The 26400-nt window shown below is 48.4% G+C and overlaps 1 protein-coding gene across 3 annotated transcripts in view; it reads left to right on the forward strand.

Annotated features, from left to right (window-relative positions):
• The first annotated feature begins 1999 nt into the window (after window positions 1-1999).
• Window positions 2000-26400, forward strand: part of urb1 (URB1 ribosome biogenesis homolog) — an 85717-nt gene continuing 61316 nt past the window's right edge. Inside the window, exons 1-18 of one of the 3 annotated variants that reach the window (XM_065000594.1) lie at window positions 2002-2238; window positions 2457-2596; window positions 2945-3096; window positions 3238-3367; window positions 3728-3824; window positions 6534-6575; window positions 6620-6663; window positions 8094-8219; window positions 8858-8988; window positions 10107-10302; window positions 11857-11994; window positions 12109-12282; window positions 15081-15207; window positions 15732-15863; window positions 17410-17522; window positions 19934-20047; window positions 20763-20879; window positions 23141-23279. In XM_065000594.1, coding sequence (XP_064856666.1) covers window positions 2103-2238; window positions 2457-2596; window positions 2945-3096; window positions 3238-3367; window positions 3728-3824; window positions 6534-6575; window positions 6620-6663; window positions 8094-8219; window positions 8858-8988; window positions 10107-10302; window positions 11857-11994; window positions 12109-12282; window positions 15081-15207; window positions 15732-15863; window positions 17410-17522; window positions 19934-20047; window positions 20763-20879; window positions 23141-23279 — 2248 coding nt within the window. In that variant the 5' untranslated portion in view covers window positions 2002-2102. Of the gene's footprint in view, window positions 2239-2456; window positions 2597-2944; window positions 3097-3237; window positions 3368-3727; window positions 3825-6533; window positions 6664-8093; window positions 8220-8857; window positions 8989-10106; window positions 10303-11856; window positions 11995-12108; window positions 12283-15080; window positions 15208-15731; window positions 15864-17409; window positions 17523-19933; window positions 20048-20762; window positions 20880-23140; window positions 23280-26400 lie in introns of all 3 variants that reach the window. The other 2 variants (XM_065000595.1, XM_065000593.1) reach the window with 2 other exon arrangements.

The following is a 26400-nucleotide window of genomic DNA, read 5'->3' on the forward strand; positions in this document are numbered from 1 at the left end:
GGGAGCCTCAGCTCCCTGGCTTCCTCCTCCTCCTCGCCTTTCAGTTCCAACAGCCCTGTGATGGGAGCCTCAGATCCCTGGCTTCGTCCTCCTCGCCTTTCAGTTCCAACAGCCCTGTGATGGGAGCCTCAGCTCCCTGGCTTCCTCCTCCTCCTCGCCTTTCAGTTCCAACAGCCCTGTGATGGGAGCCTCAGATCCCTGGCTTCCTCCTCTTTCTCGCCTTTCAGGTCCAACAGCCCTGTGATGGGAGCCTCAGCTCCCTTGCTTCCTCCTCCTCGCCTTTCAGCTCCAAAAGCGCTGTGATGGGAGCCTCAGCTCCCTGGCTTCCTCCTCCTCCTCGCCTTTCAGTTCCAACAGCCCTGTGATGGGAGCCTCAGCTCCCTGGCTTCCTCCTCTTTCTCGCCTTTCAGTTCCAACAGCCCTGTGATGGGATTCTCAGCTCCCTGGCTTCCTCCTCCTCGCCTTTCAGTTCCAACTGCCCTGTGATGGGAGCCTCAGCTCCCTGGCTTCCTCCTCCTCCTCGCCTTTCAGTTCCAACAGCCCTGTGATGGGAGCCTCAGCTCCCTGGCTTCCTCCTCCTCCTCGCCTTTCAGTTCCAACAGCCCTGTGATGGGAGCCTCAGCTCCCTGGCTTCCTCCTCCTCCTCGCCTTTCAGTTCCAACAGCCCTGTGATGGGAGCCTCAGCTCCCTGGCTTCCTCCTCCTCCTCGCCTTTCAGTTCCAACAGCCCTGTGATGGGAGCCTCAGCTCCCTGGCTTCCTCCTCCTCCTCGCCTTTCAGTTCCAACAGCCCTGTGATGGGAGCCTCAGCTCCCTGGCTTCCTCCTCCTCCTCGCCTTTCAGTTCCAACAGCCCTGTGATGGAAGCCTCAGCTCCCTGGCCTCCTCCTCCTCGCCTTTCAGTTCCAACAGCCCTGTGATGGGAGCCTCAGCTCCCTGGCTTCCTCCTCCTCCTTGCCTTTCAGTTCCAACAGCCCTGTGATGGGAGCCTCAGCTCCCTGGCTTCCTCCTCTTTCTCGCCTTTCAGTTCCAACAGCGCTTTGATGGGAGCCTCAGCTCCCTGGCTTCCTCCTCCTCGCCTTTCAGTTCCAACAGCCCTGTGATGGGAGCCTCAGCTCCCTGGCTTCCTCCTCTTTCTCGCCTTTCAGTTCCAACAGCCCTGTGATGGGAGCCTCAGCTCCCTGGCTTCCTCCTCCTCCCCTTTCAGTTCCAACAGCCCTGTGATGGGAGCCTCAGCTCCCTGGCTTCCTCCTCCTCCTCGCCTTTCAGTTCCAACAGCCCTGTGATGGGAGCCTCAGCTCCCTGGCTTCCTCCTCTTTCTCGCCTTTCAGGTCCAACAGCCCTGTGATGGGAGCCTCAGCTCCCTGGCTTCCTCCTTCTCGCCTTTCAGTTCCAACAGCGCTGTGATGGGACCCTTAGCTCCCTGGCTTCCTCCTCTTTCTCGCCTTTCAGGTCCAACAGCCCTGTGATGGGAGCCTCAGCTCCCTGGCTTCCACCTCTTTCTCGCCTTTCAGTTCCAACAGCCCTGTGATGGGAGCCTCAGCTCCCTGGCTTCCTTCCAGACTTGGAATGATGGCAATGCAAGACTACAGTGATGGAAGGGGGGAGACTGCAGCTCTGCCGCCACAAACTACACAGTGGCCATCAGCCATGGACATTAATGTCAATTATCTGTTTAATGAACCAAAACTTGATATCCATAACAGATAGATACAATACTTTATTAATAATGATAAAGTGCTATCATGTTTTCTGTATGTTCTTTACAATGAGCTGAATGAGGTTGGAATGACAGGCTCAATTCCTGAACCATTATTCTGTTATTCTAAAAATGATCCCTCCTTGAAGAGGAAATAAAAGAAACAAGACTGTCAGTCTAATTTCTTTATTTGAATGAATGGTTTATATTTGAGGAATATTGTGCGTGAGCGTGAAGGGAGAATTCTCACTGATTGCGCAGCCCGGAACCAAAGTGACATGGAAATGGAACTCCCCCGGACACATTGACAGAAGAACACATTTCTGTTTAGGTTCTCACATGTGTAGCCAGCAAGACCGGTGGCTAAAACTATTTGATCGCATTTTCGGTTTACCTCTCAAACAAGATGGGGAAGAAACGGTCGAGTGAAGATGTGGATGAGTCCAAAACGCATGCGAAGAAAGGAAAAGTATCTGAGACAGCAGAGTTCAATGGAACTGTTTTTAAAGCCATGTTGAAGGAGCCGACCAAGGCAATGAAGGGTGAGTGGCCGTGTTGCTATTAGCTACCGTTAGCTTACTAGCTACCTACAACGGCGCTATAACGTATTGTTCTCAACTTTGCAGTGATAGGATTTCACTCTTTGTTTTAATGTTTGTGTGTTTTTTGTCGTAGAGTGTATGTCAATTATCAAAGGTGCTAGTTGTATTGTCATTGAATATGTCAATACTGAACAACAAATGTTCTCTCTGCACTGCAGGCTTGGATACATTCATCACGACGGCAAAGAAGCTGCCATGTCCTGACCTGTATGACGTCGTTGAGGGATACATCAAGATCTCCATGGAGTGTTCTGAGATCTTCAAACTGCTGGAGGGAGACAAGCAGATGGAGAGTGAAGTATGTAGAGTACAGCATTAGCTTCTGTTCAGTCTCCTGTTCACTGGAAATCAGTCATATATATCAGTTATATAGACTATATATATATATATATAGTCTATATAATCAGTCTATATATATATAGTCTATATAATCAGTCTATATAATCAGTCTATATATATATATAGTCTATATAATCAGTCTATATAATCAGTCTATTTACATTTACATTTAAGTCATTTAGCAGACGCTCTTATCCAGAGCGACTTACAAATTGGTGCATTCACCTTATGACATCCAGTGGAACAGTAGTGCATCTAAACCATGCACTAATCTGTTAAACATGACATTGTCCTTGTCTCTGTCCAGATGATGTTGATTTTCCAGAGTTTGGAGATGATTCTCCTGCGTACGGCCAGTGATCTCTCCCATTTCAGCATGGTGGGATTCACTATAGTAAAGAAGGCCGTTTCCAGCTATATGAAACTCATACAGACATCCCTACACTCAGAAAACCACAGGTATGTTGGAACATGAAGCGACTTTTGTTTGAACGAAATACAGATGATTTTTGTTGTGTGTGTGTGTGTGTGTGTGTGTGTGTGCGTGCGTGCGTGCGCGTCTCTCATTCTAACATAGTGATGTCGTCTCTTCTGGGCCAGGTTTGTCCGTCACTGCCTAAGTTTCCTGTCAGCCATGGTATCCCAGGGAGCAGACACAGCCAGGGAAGTCTTCAGCCACTTCCACTTCACTAAAGGCCTGTCTGCTTTGGCCAAGAGGAAGGATAAGATGGTAAGAGACCTGGTCAGTGTCTGTGTCCATCCTAAATGGCACCCTATTCCCTATATAGTGCACTACTTTTGACCAGGGTCCCATAGGGAATAGGGTGCCATTTAGGACACTCCCTCTGTATGAGGGTTTGGGGCGGCAGGGTAGCCTAGTTGGTTTATAGTTCTCTTTGGTGTCGTTGAAAACCCACGGTTGGTTTATAGTTCTCTTTAGTGTCAATATGTCATCCTCCTGACGTTTGAGCTGATCAGGAAAAACTATCCCCCAAAAACTATGTCCCAACCAGGGCTTGGATTGAGGTTATAATGATGCATCTCTAATGACTGGTATTCTGTGATCTCATTCATCTCTCTCTCTCTCTAGGGTAGACCTGATGTCCGCATGGCTTACACCCAGTTTGCCCTCTCCTTCCTGGTCTCTGGTGACAACGTTACTATTGGACAACTACTGGAGATGAAAGGTCAGGATTATACTACATCTCAAAATGACAGAAAATACAACAAGAATAATACACATAAAATAAGCTTGAGAATATAGGCCTGTCTTCCCTTGTCTGAAGGAGTGTCCTATCTCTACTGTAGGAATATAGGCCTGTCTTCCCCTGGTCTGAAGGAGGGTCCTATCTCTACTGTAGGAATATAGGCCTGTCTGAAGGAGGGTCCTATCTCTACTGTAGGAATATAGGCCTGTCTTCCCCTTGTCTGAAGGAGGGTCCTATCTCCACTGTAGGAATATAGGCCTGTCTTCCCCTTGTCTGAAGGAGGGTCCTATCTACTGTAGGAATATAGGCCTGTCTTCCCCTGTCTGAAGGAGGGTCCTATCTCTACTGTAGGAATATAGGCCTGTCTTCCCCTTGTCTGAAGGAGGGTCCTATCTCTACTGTAGGAATATAGGCCTGTCTTCCCCTTGTCTGAAGGAGGGTCCTATCTCTACTGTAGGAATATAGGCCTGTCTTCCCCTTGTCTGAAGGAGGGTCCTATCTCCACTGTAGGAATATAGGCCTGTCTTCCCCTTGTCTGAAGGAGGGTCCTATCTCTACTGTAGGAATATAGGCCTGTCTTCCCCTTGTCTGAAGGAGGGTCCTATCTCTACTGTAGGAATATAGGCCTGTCTTCCCCTGGTCTGAAGGAGGGTCCTATCTCTACTGTAGGAATATAGGCCTGTCTGAAGGAGGGTCCTATCTCTACTGTAGGAATATAGGCCTGTCTTCCCCTTGTCTGAAGGAGGGTCCTATCTCTACTGTAGGAATATAGGCCTGTCTTCCCCTTGTCTGAAGGAGGGTCCTATCTCTACTGTAGGAATATAGGCCTGTCTGAAGGAGGGTCCTATCTCTACTGTAGGAATATAGGCCTGTCTTCCCCTGGTCTGAAGGAGGGTCCTATCTCTACTGTAGGAATATAGGCCTGTCTTCCCCTTGTCTGAAGGAGGGTCCTATCTCTACTGTAGGAATATAGGCCTGTCTTCCCCTTGTCTGAAGGAGGGTCCTATCTCTACTGTAGGAATATAGGCCTGTCTTCCCCTTGTCTGAAGGAGGGTCCTATCTCCACTGTAGGAATATAGGCCTGTCTTCCCCTTGTCTGAAGGAGGGTCCTATCTCTACTGTAGGAATATAGGCCTGTCTTCCCCTGGTCTGAAGGAGGGTCCTATCTCTACTGTAGGAATATAGGCCTGTCTGAAGGAGGGTCCTATCTCTACTGTAGGAATATAGGCCTGTCTTCCCCCTGGTCTGAAGGAGGGTCCTATCTCTACTGTAGGAATATAGGCCTGTCTTCCCCTGGTCTGAAGGAGGGTCCTATCTCTACTGTAGGAATATAGGCCTGTCTGAAGGAGGGTCCTATCTCTACTGTAGGAATATAGGCCTGTCTTCCCCTGGTCTGAAGGAGGGTCCTATCTCTACTGTAGGAATATAGGCCTGTCTCTGGTCTGAAGGAGGGTCCCCTCTGTGTCTGAAGTCTGAAGGAGGGTCCTATCTCTACTGTAGGAATATAGGCCTGTCTTCCCTTGAAGGAGGGTCCTAACTGTAGGAATATAGGCCTGTCTTCCCCTTGTCTGAAGGAGGGTCCTATCTCTACTGTAGGAATATAGGCCTGTCTTCCCCTTGTCTGAAGGAGGGTCCTATCTCTACTGTAGGAATATAGGCCTGTCTTCCCCTGGTCTGAAGGAGGGTCCTATCTCTACTGTACTGTAGGAATATAGGCCTGTCTTCCCCTGGGAATCTGAAGGAGGGTCCTATCTCTACTGTAGGAATATAGGCCTGTCTTCCCCTTGAAGGAGGGTCCTATCTCTACTGTAGGAATATAGGCCTGTCTTCCCCCTGAAGGAGGGTCCTATCTCTACTGTAGGAATATAGGCCTGTCTTCCCCTGGTCTGAAGGAGGGTCCTATCTCTACTGTAGGAATATAGGCCTGTCTTCCCCTGGTCTGAAGGAGGGTCCTATCTCTACTGTAGGAATATAGGCCTGTCTTCCCCTTGTCTGAAGGAGGGTCCTATCTCTACTGTAGGAATATAGGCCTGTCTTCCCCTGGTCTGAAGGAGGGTCCTATCTCTACTGTAGGAATATAGGCCTGTCTTCCCCTGGTCTGAAGGAGGGTCCTATCTCTACTGTAGGAATATAGGCCTGTCTGAAGGAGGGTCCTATCTCTACTGTAGGAATATAGGCCTGTCTTCCCCTGGTCTGAAGGAGGGTCCTATCTCCACTGTAGGAATATAGGCCTGTCTTCCCCTTGTCTGAAGGAGGGTCCTATCTCTACTGTAGGAATATAGGCCTGTCTTCCCCTTGTCTGAAGGAGGGTCCTATCTCTACTGTAGGAATATAGGCCTGTCTTCCCCTGGTCTGAAGGAGGGTCCTATCTCTACTGTAGGAATATAGGCCTGTCTTCCCCTTGTCTGAAGGAGGGTCCTATCTCTACTGTCTAGGCCTGTCTTCCCCTAAGGAGGGTCCTATCTCCACTGTAGGAATATAGGCCTGTCTTCCCCTGGTCTGAAGGAGGGTCCTATCTCTACTGTAGGAATATAGGCCTGTCTTCCCCTTGTCTGAAGGAGGGTCCTATCTCTACTGTAGGAATATAGGCCTGTCTTCCCCTGGTCTGAAGGAGGGTCCTATCTCTACTGTAGGAATATAGGCCTGTCTCCCCCTTGTTTGATGATGAAACATTTGATTGGTTGTCAGATTTCCTGCCAGACATTCTAAGCAGCGGACTGAAGGAGGATCGTATCTCCACTGTCAACCTAATTCTGTCTACTCTGCAGACTAAGGTATCTCCACTGTCAACCTGATTCTGTCTACTCTGCAGACTAAGGTGGGGCCTAATCTCGTTGTCTCGGTGACTTTTCAGGGTAATGAATGAAAATGGGCTGTTTTGTCAGGACGATTAGGAGACATTTTATAAGGTGGCTGTACATACTTATGACCAGTATTTATAGTGCATTATAACGCGTTATACCTGCAGTGGTTATAACGTTTACGCTGGGGAGTCGGGAAGCAAGTTCAGGGAGTTTATTTAATAAATAAATGAACATATAACAAGACAAGAAACACAGGTAGAGTACAGACATGAACACTGGAACAGAAACAATAACGCCTGGGGAAAGAACCAACGGGAGTGACAGAAAGAGGGAAGGTAATCAGGTAGGAAGAACCAAAGGGAGAGAGACAGATTTAGGGAAGGTAATCAGGTAGGAAGAACCAAAGGGAAAGAGACAGATTTAGGGAAGGTAATCAGGCAGAAAGAACCAAAGGGAGAGACAGATTTAGGGAAGGTAATCAGGTAGGAAGAACCAAAGGGAAAGAGACAGATTTAGGGAAGGTAATCAGGCAGAAAGAACCAAAGGGAGAGACAGATTTAGGGAAGGTAATCAGGTAGGAAGAACCAAAGGGAAAGAGAGATTTAGGGAAGGTAATCAGGCAGAAAGAACCAAAGGGAGAGACAGATTTAGGGAAGGTAATCAGGCAGAAAGAACCAACCGGAGTGACAGATTTAGGGAAGGTAATCAGGTAGGAAGAACCAAAGGGAGTGACAGATTTAGGGAAGGTAATCAGGTAGGAAGAACCAACCGGAGTGACAGATTTAGGGAAGGTAATCAGGTAGGAAGAACCAAAGGGAAAGAGACAGATTTAGGGAAGGTAATCAGGTAGGAAGAACCAACCGGAGTGACAGATTTAGGGAAGGTAATCAGGTAGGAAGAACCAAAGGGAGTGACAGAAAGAGGGAAGGTAATCAGGTATGAAGAACCAAAGGGAGTGACAGAAAGAGGGAAGGTAATCAGGTAGGAAGAACCAAAGGGAGAGACAGATTTAGGGAAGGTAATCAGGTAGGAAGAACCAAAGGGAGTGACAGATTTAGGGAAGGTAATCAGGTAGGAAGAACCAAAGGGAGTGACAGATTTAGGGAAGGTAATCAGGTAGGAAGAACCAAAGGGAGTGACAGATTTAGGGAAGGTAATCAGGTAGGAAGAACCAACCGGAGTGACAGATTTAGGGAAGGTAATCAGGTAGGAAGAACCAACCGGAGAGTGACAGATTTAGGCAAGGTAATCAGGAAGGAAGAACCAAAGGGAGAGAGACAGATTTAGGGAAGGTAATCAGGCAGGTTATGGAGTTCCAGGTGAGGCTGATGAGACGCTGGTGTGAGTAACGATGGTGACAGGTGTGCGTCATAATGAGCAGCCTGGTGACCTGGAGCGCCGGAGAGGGAGGACACGTGACAGCGATGTGTTTCCTCTGCTGTAGGTGGTCCAGAGACAAGCCATCAGTAAGACCCAGAAGGTGCGTTTCTTCACCCCATCTCTCCTGGCCCAGATTGCATCTCTCTACAGGTGGAATGGCATTGTGGATGCAAGCGCAGACGACAGCAAGGTAATGGATCTGTCCACTAGTTCTCTCTATCTCTCTTTATCTCTGCTCTCTCTTTATTTCTGCTCTCTCTCTTTCTCTGCTCTCTTATCTCTCTCTATTTTTATCTCTCTCTTTATCTCTGCTCTCTCTTTATCTCTGCTCTCTCTTTATCTCTGCTCTCTCTTTATCTCTGCTCTCTTTTATCTCTCTCTCTTTTTATCTCTCTCTTTATCTCTCTCTTTTTATCTCTGCTCTCTCTCTCTTTATCTCTCTCTCTCTTTATCTCTGCTCTCTCTCTCTCTCTTTATCTCTTTCTCTGTGTTAGAGCTTTGGGCCAGTAACCGAAAGGTCACTGGTTTGAATTCCGGAGCCGACAAGATGAAAAATCTGTTGCTGTGCCCTTGAGAAAGGCACTTAACCCTAATCACTCCAGGGGCGCTGGACAACGGTGACCCTGGCCGTGACCCCACTCCCTGGGGGTCTATCGGGGGGCATTGGGATATGCACACAACAGACAGCAACAGATTTTTCATCTTGTCGGCTCCGGGATTCAAACCAGTGACCTTTCGGTATTTAAGTGTGTAAGAGAACAAATATTAGCGCCCCCTAAATTATTCTCACTCACAATCATCACCGAGTCTTGTTTTGAATGTCTTCAGATGGCAGAGAACGCAGAGGAAGCAGGGAAGATGGTCGTGAGGAAACTGGTTCACAACTTCCTCCTGAATCTATGCTGCTCCCGGAAACATGGCATCAGTTTCTACGACCCCAGCTTTGGAACGGCCGGCAGGTCAGTCATGAATCTGATGCATCCCATCTCTCCTCTATCACTCTGTTCTCTCTCCTCTTTATCTCCCCTCGCTCTGTTCTCTCTCTATCACTCTGTTCTCTCTCTATCACTATGTTCTCTCTCTATCACTCTGTTCTCTCTCTATCACTGTTCTCTCTCCTCTCTCTATCACTCTGTTCTCTCTCTATCACTCTGTTCTCTCTCTATCACTCTGTTCTCTCTCTATCACTCTGTTCTCTCTCCTCTCTATCTGTTCTCTCTCTATCACTCTGTTCTCTCCTCTTTATCTCCCCTCGCTCTCCTCTCTGTTCTCTCTCTATCACTCTGTTCTCTCTCTATCACTCTGTTCTCTCTCCTCTCTCTCTATATCTCTTCTCTCTCTCTATCACTCTGTTCTCTCCTCTATCACTCTGTTCTCTCTCTATCACTCTGTTCTCTCTCTATCACTCTGTTCTCTCTCTGTCACTCTGTTCTCTCTCCTCTTTATCTCCCCTCGCTCTCCTCTCTGTTTCTCTCTATCACTCTGTTCTCTCTCTATCACTCTGTTCTCTCTCCTCTCTCTATCACTCTGTTCTCTCTCCTCTCTCTCTGTTCTCTCTCTATCACTCTGTTCTCTCTCCTCTTTATCTCCCCTCGCTCTCCTCTCTGTTCTCTCTCTATCTCTCTGTTCTCTCTCTCCTCTCTGTTCTCTCTCCTCTATGTTCTCTCTTCTCTATCTCTCTCCCATCTCTTCTCTGTTCTCTCTCCTCTATCTCTTTCCCATCTCTGCTTCTCTCTCTCCTCTCTGTTCTCTCTCCTCTCCGTTCTCTCTCATCTATCTCTCTCCTCTATCTCTCTCCCTTCTCTCCTTCTCTATTCTCTCTCCTCTATCGCTCCTTCTCTCTGTTCTCTCTCCACTATCTCTCTCCCATCTCTCCTTCTCTCGGTTCTCTCTGTACTCGCTCCTCTCTGTTCTCTCTCCTCTATCTCTCCTTCTCTCTCTCCTCTCTCCCCTCTCTCTCCCCTCTCTCTTCTCTCCCCTCTCTCTCCCCTCTCTCCATCACCCTCCTGAAGTGTTTGTTGTGTGTCTGTCCAGTAGACACAGACCTGAAGGTGTTGTGTGTCTGTCCTCTGTCCAGGGCTGGTAACATTGTGCTACTGCAGTTTGTGGTGGGGCTGAAGCAGGCTACAGAGGACGACCTGGTGTCTGATCTGATGGTCAATATACTACGGGTCAGTCCTGACATCTTGCCCAGGTTCTTCAAGGAGACACAGTACTCCTTCATCCCTCGCCTCAAATCTGCCTGGACGGACAACATCACTCTGCTCAAGAAGGTTTTTTAGTAAACTCTTTGTTTCCTTGTATTATTGGTTTTTTCTAAAGTTATTTTGTTTACGTTTCAAACCTCGGGGACAGTTCTGTCTGTAACGTTGACACCAACAACAACATAGAGGATTGTCAGCTGTATTCTATTGTATGAATGTATAGAGATCAGACGTCACCGTGCACAGTGGCGCGGCGAACAGAAAACAACTAAACAAAATGTCAATCTTACAACACCGTCACAATTCTTATTTTTTATTTTTTTTACCTTTATTTAACGAGGCAAGTCAGTTAAAGAACACATTCTTATTTTCAATGACGGCCTAGGAACAGTGGGTTAACTGCCTTGTTCAGGGGCAGAATGACAGATTTGTACCTTGTCAGCTCGGGGGTTTGAACATGCAACCTTCTGGTTACTAGTCCAACGCTCTAACCACTAGGCTACCCTGCCTCCTCTACACTCTAACCACTAGGCTACGCTCTACACTCTAACCACTAGGCTACCTGCCGCCTCTACACTCTAACCACTAGGCTACCCTGCCTCCTCTACACTCTAACCACTAGGCTACCCTGCCTCCTCTACACTCTAACCACTAGGCTACGCTGCCGCCTCTACACTCTAACCACTAGGCTACCCTGCCTCCTCTACACTCTAACCACTAGGCTACCCTACCTCCTCTACACTCTAACCACTAGGCTACCTGCCTCCTCTACACTCTAACCACTAGGCTACGCTGCCGCCTCTACACTCTAACCACTCGGCTACCCTGCCGCCTCTACACTCTAACCACTAGGCTACACTGCCGCCTCTACACTCTAACCACTAGGCTACGCTGCCGCCTCTACACTTTAACCACTAGGCTACGCTGCCGCCTCTACACTCTAACCACTAGGCTACCCTGCCGCCTCTACACTCTAACCACTAGGCTACCCTGTCGCCTCTACATTCTAACCACTAGGCTACCTGCCGCCTCTACACTCTAACCACTAGGCTACCTGCCGCCTCTACACTCTAACCACTAGGCTACCCTGTCGCCTCTACACTCTAACCACTAGGCTACCCTGCCGCCTCTACACTCTAACCACTAGGCTACCCTACCTCCTCCACACTCTAACCACTAGGCTACCTGCCTCCTCTACACTCTAACCACTAGGCTACCTGCCTCCTCTACACTCTAACCACTAGGCTACCCTGCCTCCTCTACACTCTAACCACTAGGCTACCTACCTCCTCTACACTCTAACCACTAGGCTACCCTGCTGCATCTACACTCTAACCACTAGGCTACCCTACCTCCTCTACACTCTAACCACTAGGCTACCTGCCTCCTCTACACTCTAACCACTAGGCTACGCTGCCGCCTCTACACTCTAACCACTCGGCTACCCTGCAGCCTCTACACTCTAACCACTAGGCTACGCTGCCGCCTCTACACTCTAACCACTCGGCTACGCTGCCGCCTCTACACTCTAACCACTAGGCTACCTGCCTCCTCTACACTCTAACCACCAGGCTACCTGCCTCCTCTACACTCTAACCACTAGGCTATATCCTGTCTTCTCAGATCTACGAGTCTCAGCCAGAGGTGTCCAAGGCCTTCCAGACCAGAGAGGTTGTTCCTCTGCCCCGCCTCCTGTCCATGGTGCTGGTGACATCACTTCCTCCCGTCTGTAACAAGGCCTTCTTCACGCAGGGCATCAACGTGAGTTGACACCGTTTGTTCTAGAATAATGGCTATTTAATAGACTTGTCACTTTTGGTGATGAAAAATGTGCTGGACTGTTTACCCATCTTTCCTCTCGTGTGCCTGTCCCAGTTTGCCAACGCGGTGGTGCAGCACACGACCCTGTCCCTCATGTCGTTCCTTCTGAAGAGAGCTCAGAGGAACATAGAGTTGTGTCTGGACCGCTCTGTGTGGCTCGTCTCCGATCTCTACACACCAGCCACCATGCAGGACTTCACACAGCAGTACCGGGAGGCACTCGGCAAGGTAACACACAGGACCTCACACAGCAGTACCGGGAGGTAACACACAGGACCTCACACAGCAGTACCGGGAGGTAACACACAGGACCTCACACAGCAGTACAGGGAGGTAACACACAGGACCTCACACAGCAGTACAGGGAGGTAACACACAGGACCTCACACAGCAGTACAGGGAGGTAACACACAGGACCTCACACAGCAGTACCGGGAGGTAACACACAGGACCTCACACAGCAGTACAGGGAGGTAACACACAGGACCTCACACAGCAGTACAGGGAGGTAACACACAGGACCTCACACAGCAGTACAGTACAGGGAGGTAACACACAGGACCTCACACAGCAGTACAGGGAGGTAACACACAGGACCTCACACAGCAGTACAGGGAGGTAACACACAGGACCTCACACAGCAGTACAGGAGGTAACACACAGGACCTCACACAGCAGTACAGGGAGGTAACACACAGGACCTCACACAGCAGTACAGGAGGTAACACACAGGACCTCACACAGCAGTACAGGGAGGTAACACACAGGACCTCACACAGCAGTACAGGGAGGTAACACACAGGACCTCACACAGCAGTACAGGGAGGTAACACACAGGACCTCACACAGCAGTACAGGGAGGTAACACACAGGACCTCACACAGCAGTACAGGGAGGTAACACACAGGACCTCACACAGCAGTACAGGGAGGTAACACACAGGACCTCACACAGCAGTACCGGGAGGTAACACACAGGACCTCACACAGCAGTACAGGGAGGTAACACACAGGACCTCACACAGCAGTACAGGGAGGTAACTGTAGGACCTCACACAGCAGTACAGGGAGGTAACACACAGGACCTCACACAGCAGTACAGGGAGGTAACACACAGGACCTCACACAGCAGTACAGGGAGGTAACTGTAGGACCTCACACAGCAGTACAGGGAGGTAACACACAGGACCTCACACAGCAGTACAGGGAGGTAACTGTAGGACTGTGGACCTACTGTAGGACTGTGGACCTACTGTAGGACTGTGGACCTACTGTAGTATTGTGGACCTACTGTAGTACTGTGGACCTACTGTAGGACTGTGGACCTACTGTAGGACTGTGGACCTACTGTAGGACTGTATGCCTACTGTGGACCTACTGTAGGACTGTGGACCTACTGTAGGACTGTGGACCTACTGTAGGACTGTGGACCTACTGTAGTACTGTGGACCTACTGTAGGACTGTGGACCTACTGTAGGACTGTGGACCTACTGTAGGACTGTGGACCTACTGTAGGACTGTGGACCTACTGTAGTACTGTGGACCTACTGTAGGACTGTGGACCTACTGTAGTACTGTGGACCTACTGTAGGACTGTATACCTACTGTAGTACTGTGGACCTACTGTAGTACTGTATGCCTACTGTGGACCTACTGTAGTACTGTGGACCTACTGTGGACCTACTGTAGGACTGTGGACCTACTGTAGGACTGTGGACCTACTGTAGTACTGTGGACCTACTGTAGGACTGTGGACCTACTGTAGTACTGTGGACCTACTGTAGTACTGTGGACCTACTGTAGTACTGTAGTACTGTATGCCTACGGTAGTACTGTATGCCTATTGTAGTACTGTATGCCTACTGTAGTATTGTGGACCTACTGTAGGACTGTGGACCTACTGTAGGGCTGTGGACCTACTGTAGGGCTGTGGACCTACTGTAGGACTGTGGACCTACTGTAGGACTGTGGACCTACTGTAGGACTGTGGACCTACTGTAGTACTGTGGACCTACTGTAGGACTGTGGACCTACTGTAGGACTGTATACCTACTGGGTTAGACAACATACAGTCGACCTCCTAGCTACTAAACTAAATGCAGTGTTGCCCATGTAGATCCGATGATGACCACTCTGACTGAATGACCACTCTGACTGAATGACCACTCTGACTGAATGACCACTCTGACTGGATGACCACTCTGACTGAATGACCACTCTGACTGAATGACCACTCTGACTGGATGACCACTCTGACTGAATGACCAAGCTGCATCAGCAAATAGGTTCGCTCACTCTGACTGAATGACCACTCTGACTGAATGACCAAGCTGCATCAGCAAATAGGTTCGCTCACTCTGACTGAATGACCACTCTGACTGAATGACCACTCTGACTGAATGACCACTCTGACTGAATGACCACTCTGACTGGATGACCACTCTGACTGAATGACCACTCTGACTGAATGACCACTCTGACTGAATGACCACTCTGACTGACTGAATGACCACTCTGACTGAATGACCACTCTGACTGACTGAATGACCACTCTGACTGACTGAATGACCACTCTGACTGACTGAATGACCACTCTGACTGAATGACCAAGCTGCATCAGCAAATAGGTTCGCTCACTCTGACTGAATGACCACTCTGACTGAATGACCAAGCTGCATCAGCAAATAGGTTCGCTCACTCTGACTGAATGACCACTCTGACTGAATGACCACTCTGACTGAATGACCACTCTGACTGGATGACCACTCTGACTGGAATTACCACTCTGACTGAATGACCACTCTGACTGAATGACCACTCTGACTGGATGACCACTCTGACTGGATGACCACTCTGACTGAATGACCACTCTGACTGAATGACCACTCTGACTGAATGACCACTCTGACTGACTGAATGACCACTCTGACTGACTGAATGACCACTCTGACTGCTGCGCAACGTGAATAGATTGGAGGAGGTCAACTGAACTCGGTGGGGGGGGGGCGTCCATGTTCTCTCTGTAGGTTCTACCAGACATGACGAGCATCGTGTCCAAATGGCAGTCACTGACCAAGAAGGAGACAGGAAGGAATGAAGGGAAGAAGGAAGGAGGAGATGTCAAAGAGGACGCGACTAAAGTTGAACAACCCGGTAGATGTCTCACATTACTAATATATTTACAGTCAGTGGAATGTTCTCTTCTTTAGATTATAATTATAACTCTCTCTTTTATACATCGTTGAAATAGTCCATAACCAATATGGTATTTTTCCTCGTTTCTACATTGTCCCGACTATAACTCTCTTTAGTTGAACATGGGGTGATTAACCGACTCTCTCCTGTCTGTCTCTTCCCGTGCGTCTGTCTGTCTCTCTTCTGTCTGTGTCTCCTGTCTGTGTTTCCCATCTGTCTGTCTCTCCCATCTTTCTGTCTCCTATCTGTCTGTCTCTCCTGTCTCTCTCTTCCCGTGCGTCTGTCTCTCCTGTGCGTCTGTCTGTCTCTCTTCTGTCTCTCCCATCTATCTGTATGTGTCTCCTGTCTGTGTTTCCCATCTGTCTGTCTCTCCTGTCTGTCTCTCTTCCCGTGCGTCTCTGTCTCCCATCTGTCTGTCTCTCCCGTCTGTCTGTCTCTCCTGTCTCTCCCATCTGTCTAAATCTCCCGTCTGTCTCCTCCAGCCCCGTCAGGCCCCGAGTCTCCAGAGGTCATCCTCCTGAAAGCCCTCATCCTTCAGGTCATGTGTCTCTACCAGAAGGTAGTGCCTCATCTGGTTAGCCAGAGCAAGTTTGACTTCAGCAAGCTGCTCAAAGGTACTGCTCTATAAACTCTATGGATGGACGATCGATCGATCGATTGATTGATCGATTGATTGATTCATTGATTGATTCATTGGTTGATTCATTGGTTGATTCATTGGTTGATTCATTGAATGATTGATTGATTGATTCATTGATTTGATTGTTGATTCATTGATTCATTCATTGATTCATGATTGATTCATTGATTGATTCATTGAATGATTGATTGATTGATTCATTGAATGATTGATTGATTGATTCATTGAATGATTGATTGATTGCTCTGTTGCTCTTTATTAGTCCTGTTAAAAAATATGGAAGTTATCTTCTTGATGTGCTAACAGAGTGTTAAAATCTATGAATTTGCCTTACATTGTGTTACCACACTTAGAAACAACTTCCACGTTATCATTCTGAGGATCTGTACGGCTGTCCAAAAGGCCTGTGGAATCATCCACTGATTGTGTCTATCTGGAGAGGATCGTTTTAACCTGTTGCTTCTACCCGGGACGCTTGCGTCCCAACTAGAGCTCTGGAAATGCAAATGCGCTACGCTAAATGCTAATAGTATTAGTTAAAACTCAAAAGTTCATTAAAATACACATGCAGGGTATCGAATTAAAGCTACACTCGTTGTGAATCCAGGCAACAAGTCAGATTTTTAAAATGCTTTTCGGCGAAAGCATGAGAAGCTATTATCTGATAGCATGCAACACCCCAAAAGACCCACAGGGGACGTAAACAAAATAATTAGCATTTCGGCATTACACAAACCGCACAATAAAATAGAAAACATTCATTACCTTTCACCATCTTCTTTGTTGGCACTCCTAGATGTCCCATAAACACTATTTGGGTCTTTATTTCGATTAAATCGGTCCATATAAAGCCTAGATATCGTTATATGTAGACTGTGTGATAAACGAAAAAAACATAGTTTCAAAGCGTAACGTCATTTTTTAAAATTCAAAAAGTCGACGATAAACTTTCACAAAACACTTCGAAATACGTTTGTAATGCAACTTTAGGTATTAGTAAACGTTAATAAGCGATAAAATTCATCAGGAGGCGATGTAAAGATCATTAGCTGTCCGTCTGGAAAAATGTCCGGCTAGAAACTCAACGAAAATATCCGGTCCTAGACCGGATTAGATACGGTGTCCTGCATGTGTTTGACCAAGAAAAAACTCGAAGGGAAATGACAAGACTCTAGACACCGTGTGGAAGCTGTAGGTACTGCAACCTCAGTCAATTAATTGTGGTTCACCTTTATCAATGGGTTCAAGTAGCGCATGGATATATTTTCCCATTTTCAGTGATCAGTTTTTCCTGTGCTTTTCGATGTAAATGCCGTTCTGGTAAAGCCACAGCAGTGATTTAACCAGTTTTTTAAACGTCTGAGTGTTTTCTATCCACACAGACTAAGCAAATGCATATACTATATTCCTGGCATGAGTAGCAGGTCGCTGAAATGTTGCGCGATTTTTAACAGAATGTTCAAAAAAGTAGAGGGTCGACTGAAGAGGTTAACGGTATTGTATTTGGTCTCTCTCTTCAGGTATCGTGTCAGAGAAAGGTATGAGAGAGGAGGTCCATCCAGTCCTTCAACACCAGATATTACAACTGGCCCTGGACCTGCCAGCCAGCAAGTTCTCTTGGTTCAGAGTTCAGGTGAGATGATTATAGACCGGGTGTGTTTGATGTTATCACCTGGTTCAGGGGAGCTTCTAGACCAGTAAGATGTCCTGGTTCAGGGGAGCTTCTAGACCAGTAAGATGTCCTGGTTCAGGGGAGCTTCTAGACCAGCAAGTTGTCCTGGTTCAGGGGAGCTTCTAGACCAGCAAGATGTCCTGGTTCAGGGGAGCTTATAGACCAGCAAGTTGTCCTGGTTCAGGGGAGCTTCTAGACCAGCAAGTTGTCCTGGTTCAGGGGAGCTTCTAGACCAGCAAGTTGTCCTGGTTCAGGGGAGCTTCTAGACCAGCAAGTTGTCCTGGTTCAGGGGAGCTTCTAGACCAGTAAGATGTCCTGGTTCAGGGGAGCTTCTAGACCAGCAAGTTGTCCTGGTTCAGGGGATCTTCTAGACCAGCAAGATGTCCTGGTTCAGGGGAGCTTCTAGACCAGTACGATGTCCTGGTTCAGGGGAGCTTCTAGACCAGTAAGATGTCCTGGTTCAGGGGAGCTTCTAGACCAGCAAGATGTCCTGGTTCAGGGGAGCTTCTAGACCAGTAAGATGTCCTAGTTCAGGGGAGCTTCTAGACCAGTAAGATGTCCTGGTTCAGGGGAGCTTCTAGACCAGTAAGATGTCCTGGTTCAGGGGAGCTTCTAGACCAGCAAGATGTCCTAGTTCAGGGGAGCTTCTAGACCAGTAAGATGTCCTGGTTCAGGGGAGCTTCTAGACCAGTAAGTTGTCCTGGTTCAGGGGAGCTTCTAGACCAGCAAGATGTCCTGGTTCAGGGGAGCTTCTAGACCAGCAAGATGTCCTGGTTCAGGGGAGCTTCTAGACCAGCAAGTTGTCCTGGTTCAGAGGAGCTTCTAGACCAGCAAGTTGTCCTGGTTCAGGGGAGCTTCTAGACCAGCAAGTTGTCCTGGTTCAGGGGAGCTTCTAGACCAGCAAGTTGTCCTGGTTCAGGGGAGCTTCTAGACCAGCAAGTTGTCCTGGTTCAGAGTTCAGGTGAGATGGTTATAGACCGGGTTCAGGGTTCAGGTTAGAATGGAGCAGACTGTTAGTGGTATGTTTAATATCCCCTATAAGGAGCCTGGAACAGACCAGGGGTTGTATCTCCTAGAGTGGCTTCAATGGAAATGTGAGACTATGGAAACAGTAAATGGCTGTTATTTGCAGGGGCCCAACTTTGGTTTTTAGAAGTGGTAGGGACATAAACTTGGTTTTTAGAAGTGGTAGGGACATAAACTTGGTTTTTAGAAGTGGTAGGGACATACACTTGGTTTTTAGAAGTGGTAGGGACATACACTTGGTTTTTAGAAGTGGTAGGGACATAAACTTGGTTTTTAGAAGTGGTAGGGACATAAACTTGGTTTTTAGAAGTGGTAGGGACATAAACTTGGTTTTTAGAAGTGGTAGGGACATAAACTTGGTTTTTAGAAGTGGTAGGGACATAAACTTGGTTTTTAGAAGTGGTAGGGACATAAACTTGTGGGGGTGCTCCCTCGGATAATTTGCTAACCTCCCCTGTTATTGTTATGGGGGGGGGGCACTGACGCCAGAGGGCTGTGACGCCAGAGGGCACCGGGCACTGACGCCAGAGGGCTGTAAACGCCAGAGGGCACCGGGCTGTGACGCCAGAGGGCTGTAAACGCCAGAGGGCACCGGGCTGTGACGCCAGAGGGCTGTGACGCCAGAGGGCACCGGGCTGTGACGCCAGAGGGCACCGGGCTCGGAGGGCTGTGACGCCAGAGGGCACCGGGCTGTGACGCCAGAGGGCACCGGGCTCGGAGGGCTGTGACGCCAGAGGGCACCGGGCTGTGACGCCAGAGGGCTGTAAACGCCAGAGGGCACCGGGCTCGGAGGGCTGTGACGCCAGAGGGCACCGGGCTGTGACGCCAGAGGGCACCGGGCTGTGACGCCAGAGGGCACCGGGCTGTGACGCCAGAGGGCACCGGGCTGTAAACGCCAGAGGGCACCGGGCTCGGAGGGCTGTGACGATAGAGGGCTGTGACGCCAGAGGGCTGTGACGCCAGAGGGCACCGGGCTGTAACGCCAGAGGGCTGTAACGCCAGAGGGCACCGGGCTGTAACGCCAGAGGGCACCGGGCTGTGACGCCAGAGGGCACCGGGCTGTGACGCCAGAGGGCTGTAGCGCCAGAGGGCTGTAACGCCAGAGGGCACCGGGCTGTAACGCCAGAGGGCACCGGGCTGTAACGCCAGAGGGCTGTAACGCCAGAGGGCACCGGGCTGTAACGCCAGAGGGCACCGGGCTGTAACGCCAGAGGGCACCGGGCTGTAACGCCAGAGGGCTGTAGCGCCAGAGGGCTGTAACGCCAGTTTTGCCCCTGGTTATTTGTGAAGTCTCCTTTTATAACCTTGGAGTCATTTCATTTTGCTCCTTCCGTTGTCTCCGTCAGGATCACGTGGAGACGGGCTCTGGGGAGAAGTCTGTGTTCTTCCTACTCCTCAAGATGTTTGTGAGCAGCAACAACAGCCACCTGAAAATGTCCACCAGGAAACTGGTAGTGAAGGTGAGACCGACTGCCTCGGTTCCAGCCGGGTTTGAATCACACACGGGCTTTGTCCTGAATGGTACTCCATTCCCTGACATAGTGCACTACTTTTGACCAATGGTGTAAAGTACTTAAGTAAAAAAACAAAACAAAAACTTTAAAGTACTACTTAAGTAGTTATTTTGGGGGTATCTGTACTTTACTTTTCTATTTATATATATATATATAGTTTTTTAAAAACTATTTATAACTTTTACTTCACGTACATTCCTAATGAAAATAATGTCCGTACATTTTCCCCGACACCCAAAAGTACTCGTTCCATTTTGAAGCTTTTACTTTTGATATTTTAAAACCAAATACTTTTAGACTTTTACTCAAGTAGTATTTTACTGGGTGACTTTTACTCAAGTAGTATTTTACTGGGTGACTTTTACTCAAGTAGTATTTTACTGGGTGACTTTTACTCAAGTAGTATTTTACTGGGTGACTTTCACTTTTACTTGAATCATTTTCTGTTTTTAGGCATCTTCACTTTTACTCAAGTAAGACCATTGAGTACTTTTACCCATAGTGGTTTCAAAAGTAGTGCCCTAAAATATATATACAGAATTTAGTATGCCCACTGACTCTTCAATGTGCCCAGCGTAGTAAAAACGAATTGTAGTGTACTTATTAAAAACATCTACTGTGAGTTCCTGTCAACTCCTTGGTCTCCGTTGTTTGGATTTAGGTGCTGAAGGACAGTGGAGTGTTTGAGTACACCTGGTCTGAGCTGGAGCTGTGGCTGAAACACCTGGACAGACTACAGACAGACCAGCAGGACACGGTCATACACTTCCTGGAGAGGGTCAGTCACCTGATACATCAATCAATCATAGATACCCTCAATCGATCAATCTATCGTTATGCTACGATCGTCGTCATAAGTAGCATACAATAAATACATCTATCGACACCTTCATACCCTTAGGGCCTTCCGCGCTTAGGGATTGATTGATTAGTTGATTAGTTGATTGCGTTATGCTATTTATGATACAGGATATGTGTGTGTGTGTGTGTCTCTTCTCTGTGTGTGTGTGTGTGTGTCTCTTCTCTGTGATGTGTGTGTGTGTGTCTCTACTCTGTGATGTTTCTCTTCTCTGTGATGTGTGTGTGTGTCTACTCTGTGATGTGTGTGTGTGTGTGTGTGTCTCTACTCTGTGATGTGTGTGTGTCTCTACTCTGTGATGTGTGTGTGTGTGTCTCTTCTGTGTGTGTGTGTGTCTCTACTCTCTGTGTGTGTGTGTGTGTCTCTACTCTGTGATGTGTGTGTGTGTCTCTACTCTCTGTGTGTGTGTGTGTGTCTCTACTCTGTGATGTGTGTGTGTGTCTCTACTCTGTGATGTGTGTGTGTGTGTCTCTACTCTGTGATGTGTGTGTGTCTCTTCTCTGTGATGTGTGTGTGTGTCTCTACTCTGTGATGTGTGTGTGTCTCTACTCTGTGATGTGTGTGTGTGTCTCTACTCTGTGATGTGTGTGTGTGTCTCTACTCTGTGTGTGTGTGTGTGTCTCTACTCTGTGTGTGTGTGTGTGTGTGTCTCTACTCTGTGATGTGTGTGTGTCTCTACTCTGTGATGTGTGTGTGTCTCTACTCTGTGATGTGTGTGTCTCTACTCTGTGTGTGTGTGTGTGTCTCTACTCTGTGTGTGTGTGTGTGTCTCTACTCTGTGATGTGTGTGTGTCTCTACTCTGTGATGTGTGTGTGTGTCTCTACTCTGTGATGTGTGTGTGTGTCTCTCTCTGTGATGTGTGTGTGTGTCTCTACTCTGTGTGTGTGTGTGTGTCTCTACTCTGTGTGTGTGTGTGTGTCTCTACTCTGTGATGTGTGTGTGTGTCTCTACTCTGTGATGTGTGTGTGTCTCTACTCTGTGATGTGTGTGTGTGTGTGTGTCTCTTCTCTGTGATGTGTGTGTGTGTCTCTACTCTGTGATGTGTGTGTGTGTGTGTGTCTCTTCTCTGTGATGTGTGTGTGTGTCTCTTCTCTGTGATGTGTGTGTGTGTCTCTACTCTGTGATGTGTGTGTGTGTCTCTACTCTGTGATGTGTGTGTGTGTCTCTACTCTGTGATGTGTGTGTGTGTGTGTCTTCTCTGTGATGTGTGTGTGTGTCTCTACTCTGTGATGTGTGTGTGTGTCTCTACTCTGTGATGTGTGTGTGTGTGTCTCTTCTCTGTGATGTGTGTGTGTGTCTCTACTCTGTGATGTGTGTGTGTGTCTCTACTCTGTGATGTGTGTGTGTGTCTCTACTCTGTGATGTGTGTGTGTCTCTACTCTGTGATGTGTGTGTGTGTGTCTCTACTCTGTGATGTGTGTGTGTGTGTCTCTACTCTGTGATGTGTGTGTGTGTCTCTACTCTGTGATGTGTGTGTGTGTCTCTACTCTGTGATGTGTGTCTGTCTCCTCTCTGTGATGTGTGTGTGTGTCTCTACTCTGTGATGTGTGTGTGTGTGTCTCTACTCTGTGATGTGTGTGTGTCTGTCTCTTCTCTGTGATGTGTGTGTGTCTCTACTCTGTGATGTGTGTGTGTGTCTCTACTCTGTGATGTGTGTGTGTGTCTCTACTCTGTGATGTGTGTGTGTCTGTCTCCTCTCTGTGATGTGTGTGTGTCTCTACTCTGTGATGTGTGTGTGTGTCTCTACTCTGTGATGTGTGTGTGTGTCTCTACTCTGTGATGTGTGTCTGTCTCTTCTCTGTGATGTGTGTGTGTGTCTCTACTCTGTGATGTGTGTGTGTCTCTACTCTGTGATGTGTGTGTCTGTCTCCTCTCTGTGATGTGTGTGTGTCTGTCTCTTCTCTGTGATGTGTGTGTGTCTCTACTCTGTGTGTGTGTGTGTCTGTCTCCTCTCTGTGATGTGTGTGTGTGTGTCTCTACTCTGTGATGTGTGTGTGTCTCTTCTCTGTGATGTGTGTCTCTTCTCTGTGTGTGTGTGTGTCTCTTCTCTGTGTGTGTGTGTGTGTCTCTTCTCTGTGTGTGTGTGTGTCTCTTCTCTGTGATGTGTGTGTGTGTGTGTGTGTGTGTGTTCCCAGGTGATGGTATGTAACCCTGTAATGTGTGTGTATGTCCCCCCCAGGTGCTCATGTGTCTGGTGTGTAACCCCTACACCTACACAGACAAGGTGGCCAGTCTTGTCCAGGAGGCAGCCTACCTACAGGCCAATCTTAGCGGACAGGACGGAGACACCGCCAGCATCCCCATCTCACACATAGACGGTTGGTGACTCCTACATCATCCCCATCTCACACATAGACAGTTGGTGACTCCTACCTCATCCCCATCTCACACACAGACGGTTGGTGACTCCTACATCATCCCCATCTCACACATAGACGGTTGGTGACTCCTACATCATCCCCATGTCACATAGACGGTTGGTGCCTCCTACATCATCCCCATGTCACATAGACAGTTGGTGACTCCTACATCATCCCCATGTCACATAGACAGTTGGTGACTCCTACATCATCCCCATGTCACATAGACAGTTGGTGACTCCTACATCATCCCCATGTCACATAGACAGTTGGTGACTCCTACATCATCCCCATGTCACATAGACAGTTGGTGACTCCTACATCATCCCCATGTCACATAGACAGTTGGTGACTCCTACATCATCCCCATGTCACACATAGACGGTTGGTGACTCCTACATCATCCCCATGTCACATAGACAGTTGGTGACTCCTACATCATCCCCATGTCACATAGACAGTTGGTGACTCCTACATCATCCCCATGTCACATAGACAGTTGGTGACTCCTACATCATCCCCATGTCACATAGACGGTTGGTGACTCCTACATCATCCCCATGTCACATAGACAGTTGGTGACTCCTACATCATCCCCATGTCACATAGACAGTTGGTGACTCCTACATCATCCCCATGTCACATAGACAGTTGGTGACTCCTACATCATCCCCATGTCACATAGACAGTTGGTGACTCCTACATCATCCCCATGTCACATAGACAGTTGGTGACTCCTACATCATCCCCATGTCACACATAGACGGTTGGTGACTCCTACATCATCCCCATGTCACATAGACAGTTGGTGACTCCTACATCATCCCCATGTCACATAGACAGTTGGTGACTCCTACATCATCCCCATGTCACATAGACGGTTGGTGACTCCTACATCATCCCCATGTCACATAGACAGTTGGTGACTCCTACATCATCCCCATGTCACATAGACAGTTGGTGACTCCTACATCATCCCCATGTCACATAGACAGTTGGTGACTCCTACATCATCCCCATGTCACATAGACGGTTGGTGACTCCTACATCATCCCCATGTCACATAGACGGTTGGTGACTCCTACATCATCCCCATGTCACACAGACGGTTGGTGACTCCTACATCATCCCCATCTCACACACAGACGGTTGGTGACTCCTACATCATCCCCATCTCACACACAGACGGTTGGTGACTCCTACCTCATCCCCATCTCACACATAGACGGTTGGTGACTCTACCTCATCCCCATCTCACACATAGACGGTTGGTGCCTCCTACATCATCCCCATGTCACATAGACGGTTGGTGCCTCCTACATCATCCCCATGTCACATAGACAGTTGGTGACTCCTACATCATCCCCATGTCACATAGACAGTTGGTGACTCCTACATCATCCCCATGTCACATAGACGGTTGGTGCCTCCTACATCATCCCCATGTCACATAGACAGTTGGTGACTCCTACATCATCCCCATGTCACATAGACAGTTGGTGACTCCTACATCATCCCCATGTCACATAGACATAGACAGTTGGTGACTCCTACATCATCCCCATGTCACATAGACAGTTGGTGACTCCTACATCATCCCCATGTCACATAGACAGTTGGTGACTCCTACATCATCCCCATGTCACATAGACAGTTGGTGACTCCTACATCATCCCCATGTCACATAGACAGTTGGTGACTCCTACATCATCCCCATGTCACACATAGACGGTTGGTGACTCCTACATCATCCCCATGTCACATAGACAGTTGGTGACTCCTACATCATCCCCATGTCACATAGACAGTTGGTGACTCCTACATCATCCCCATGTCACATAGACGGTTGGTGACTCCTACATCATCCCCATGTCACATAGACAGTTGGTGACTCCTACATCATCCCCATGTCACATAGACAGTTGGTGACTCCTACATCATCCCCATGTCACATAGACAGTTGGTGACTCCTACATCATCCCCATGTCACATAGACAGTTGGTGACTCCTACATCATCCCCATGTCACATAGACAGTTGGTGACTCCTACATCATCCCCATGTCACATAGACAGTTGGTGACTCCTACATCATCCCCATGTCACATAGACGGTTGGTGACTCCTACATCATCCCCATGTCACATAGACGGTTGGTGACTCCTACCTCATCCCCATGTCACATAGACAGTTGGTGACTCCTACATCATCCCCATGTCACACAGACGGTTGGTGACTCCTACATCATCCCCATGTCACATAGACAGTTGGTGACTCCTACATCATCCCCATGTCACATAGACAGTTGGTGACTCCTACATCATCCCCATGTCACATAGACGTTGACTCCTACATCATCCCCATGTCACATAGACGGTTGGTGACTCCTACATCATCCCCATGTCACATAGACGGTTGGTGACTCCTACATCATCCCCATGTCACATAGACGGTTGGTGACTCCTACATCATCCCCATGTCACACAGACGGTTGGTGACTCCTACATCATCCCCATCTCACATCATCCCCATCTCACACACAGACGGTTGGTGACTCCTACCTCATCCCCATCTCACACACAGACGGTTGGTGACTCTACCTCATCCCCATCTCACACATAGACGGTTGGTGCCTCCTACATCATCCCCATGTCACATAGACGGTTGGTGACTCCTACATCATCCCCATGTCACATAGACGGTTGGTGACTCCTACATCATCCCCATGTCACATAGACGGTTGGTGACTCCTACATCATCCCCATGTCACATAGACAGTTGGTGACTCCTACATCATCCCCATGTCACATAGACAGTTGGTGACTCCTACATCATCCCCATCTCACACACAGACGGTTGGTGACTCCTACATCATCCCCATGTCACATAGACGGTTGGTGACTCCTACCTCATCCCCATGTCACATAGACAGTTGGTGACTCCTACATCATCCCCATGTCACATAGACAGTTGGTGACTCCTACATCATCCCCATGTCACATAGACAGTTGGTGACTCCTACCTCATCCCCATGTCACATAGACAGTTGGTGACTCCTACATCATCCCCATGTCACATAGAC

The sequence above is a fragment of the Oncorhynchus nerka genome, linkage group LG14 (genome assembly GCF_034236695.1).
Source record: "Oncorhynchus nerka isolate Pitt River linkage group LG14, Oner_Uvic_2.0, whole genome shotgun sequence".
Taxonomy (NCBI): Eukaryota; Metazoa; Chordata; class Actinopteri; order Salmoniformes; family Salmonidae; genus Oncorhynchus; species Oncorhynchus nerka.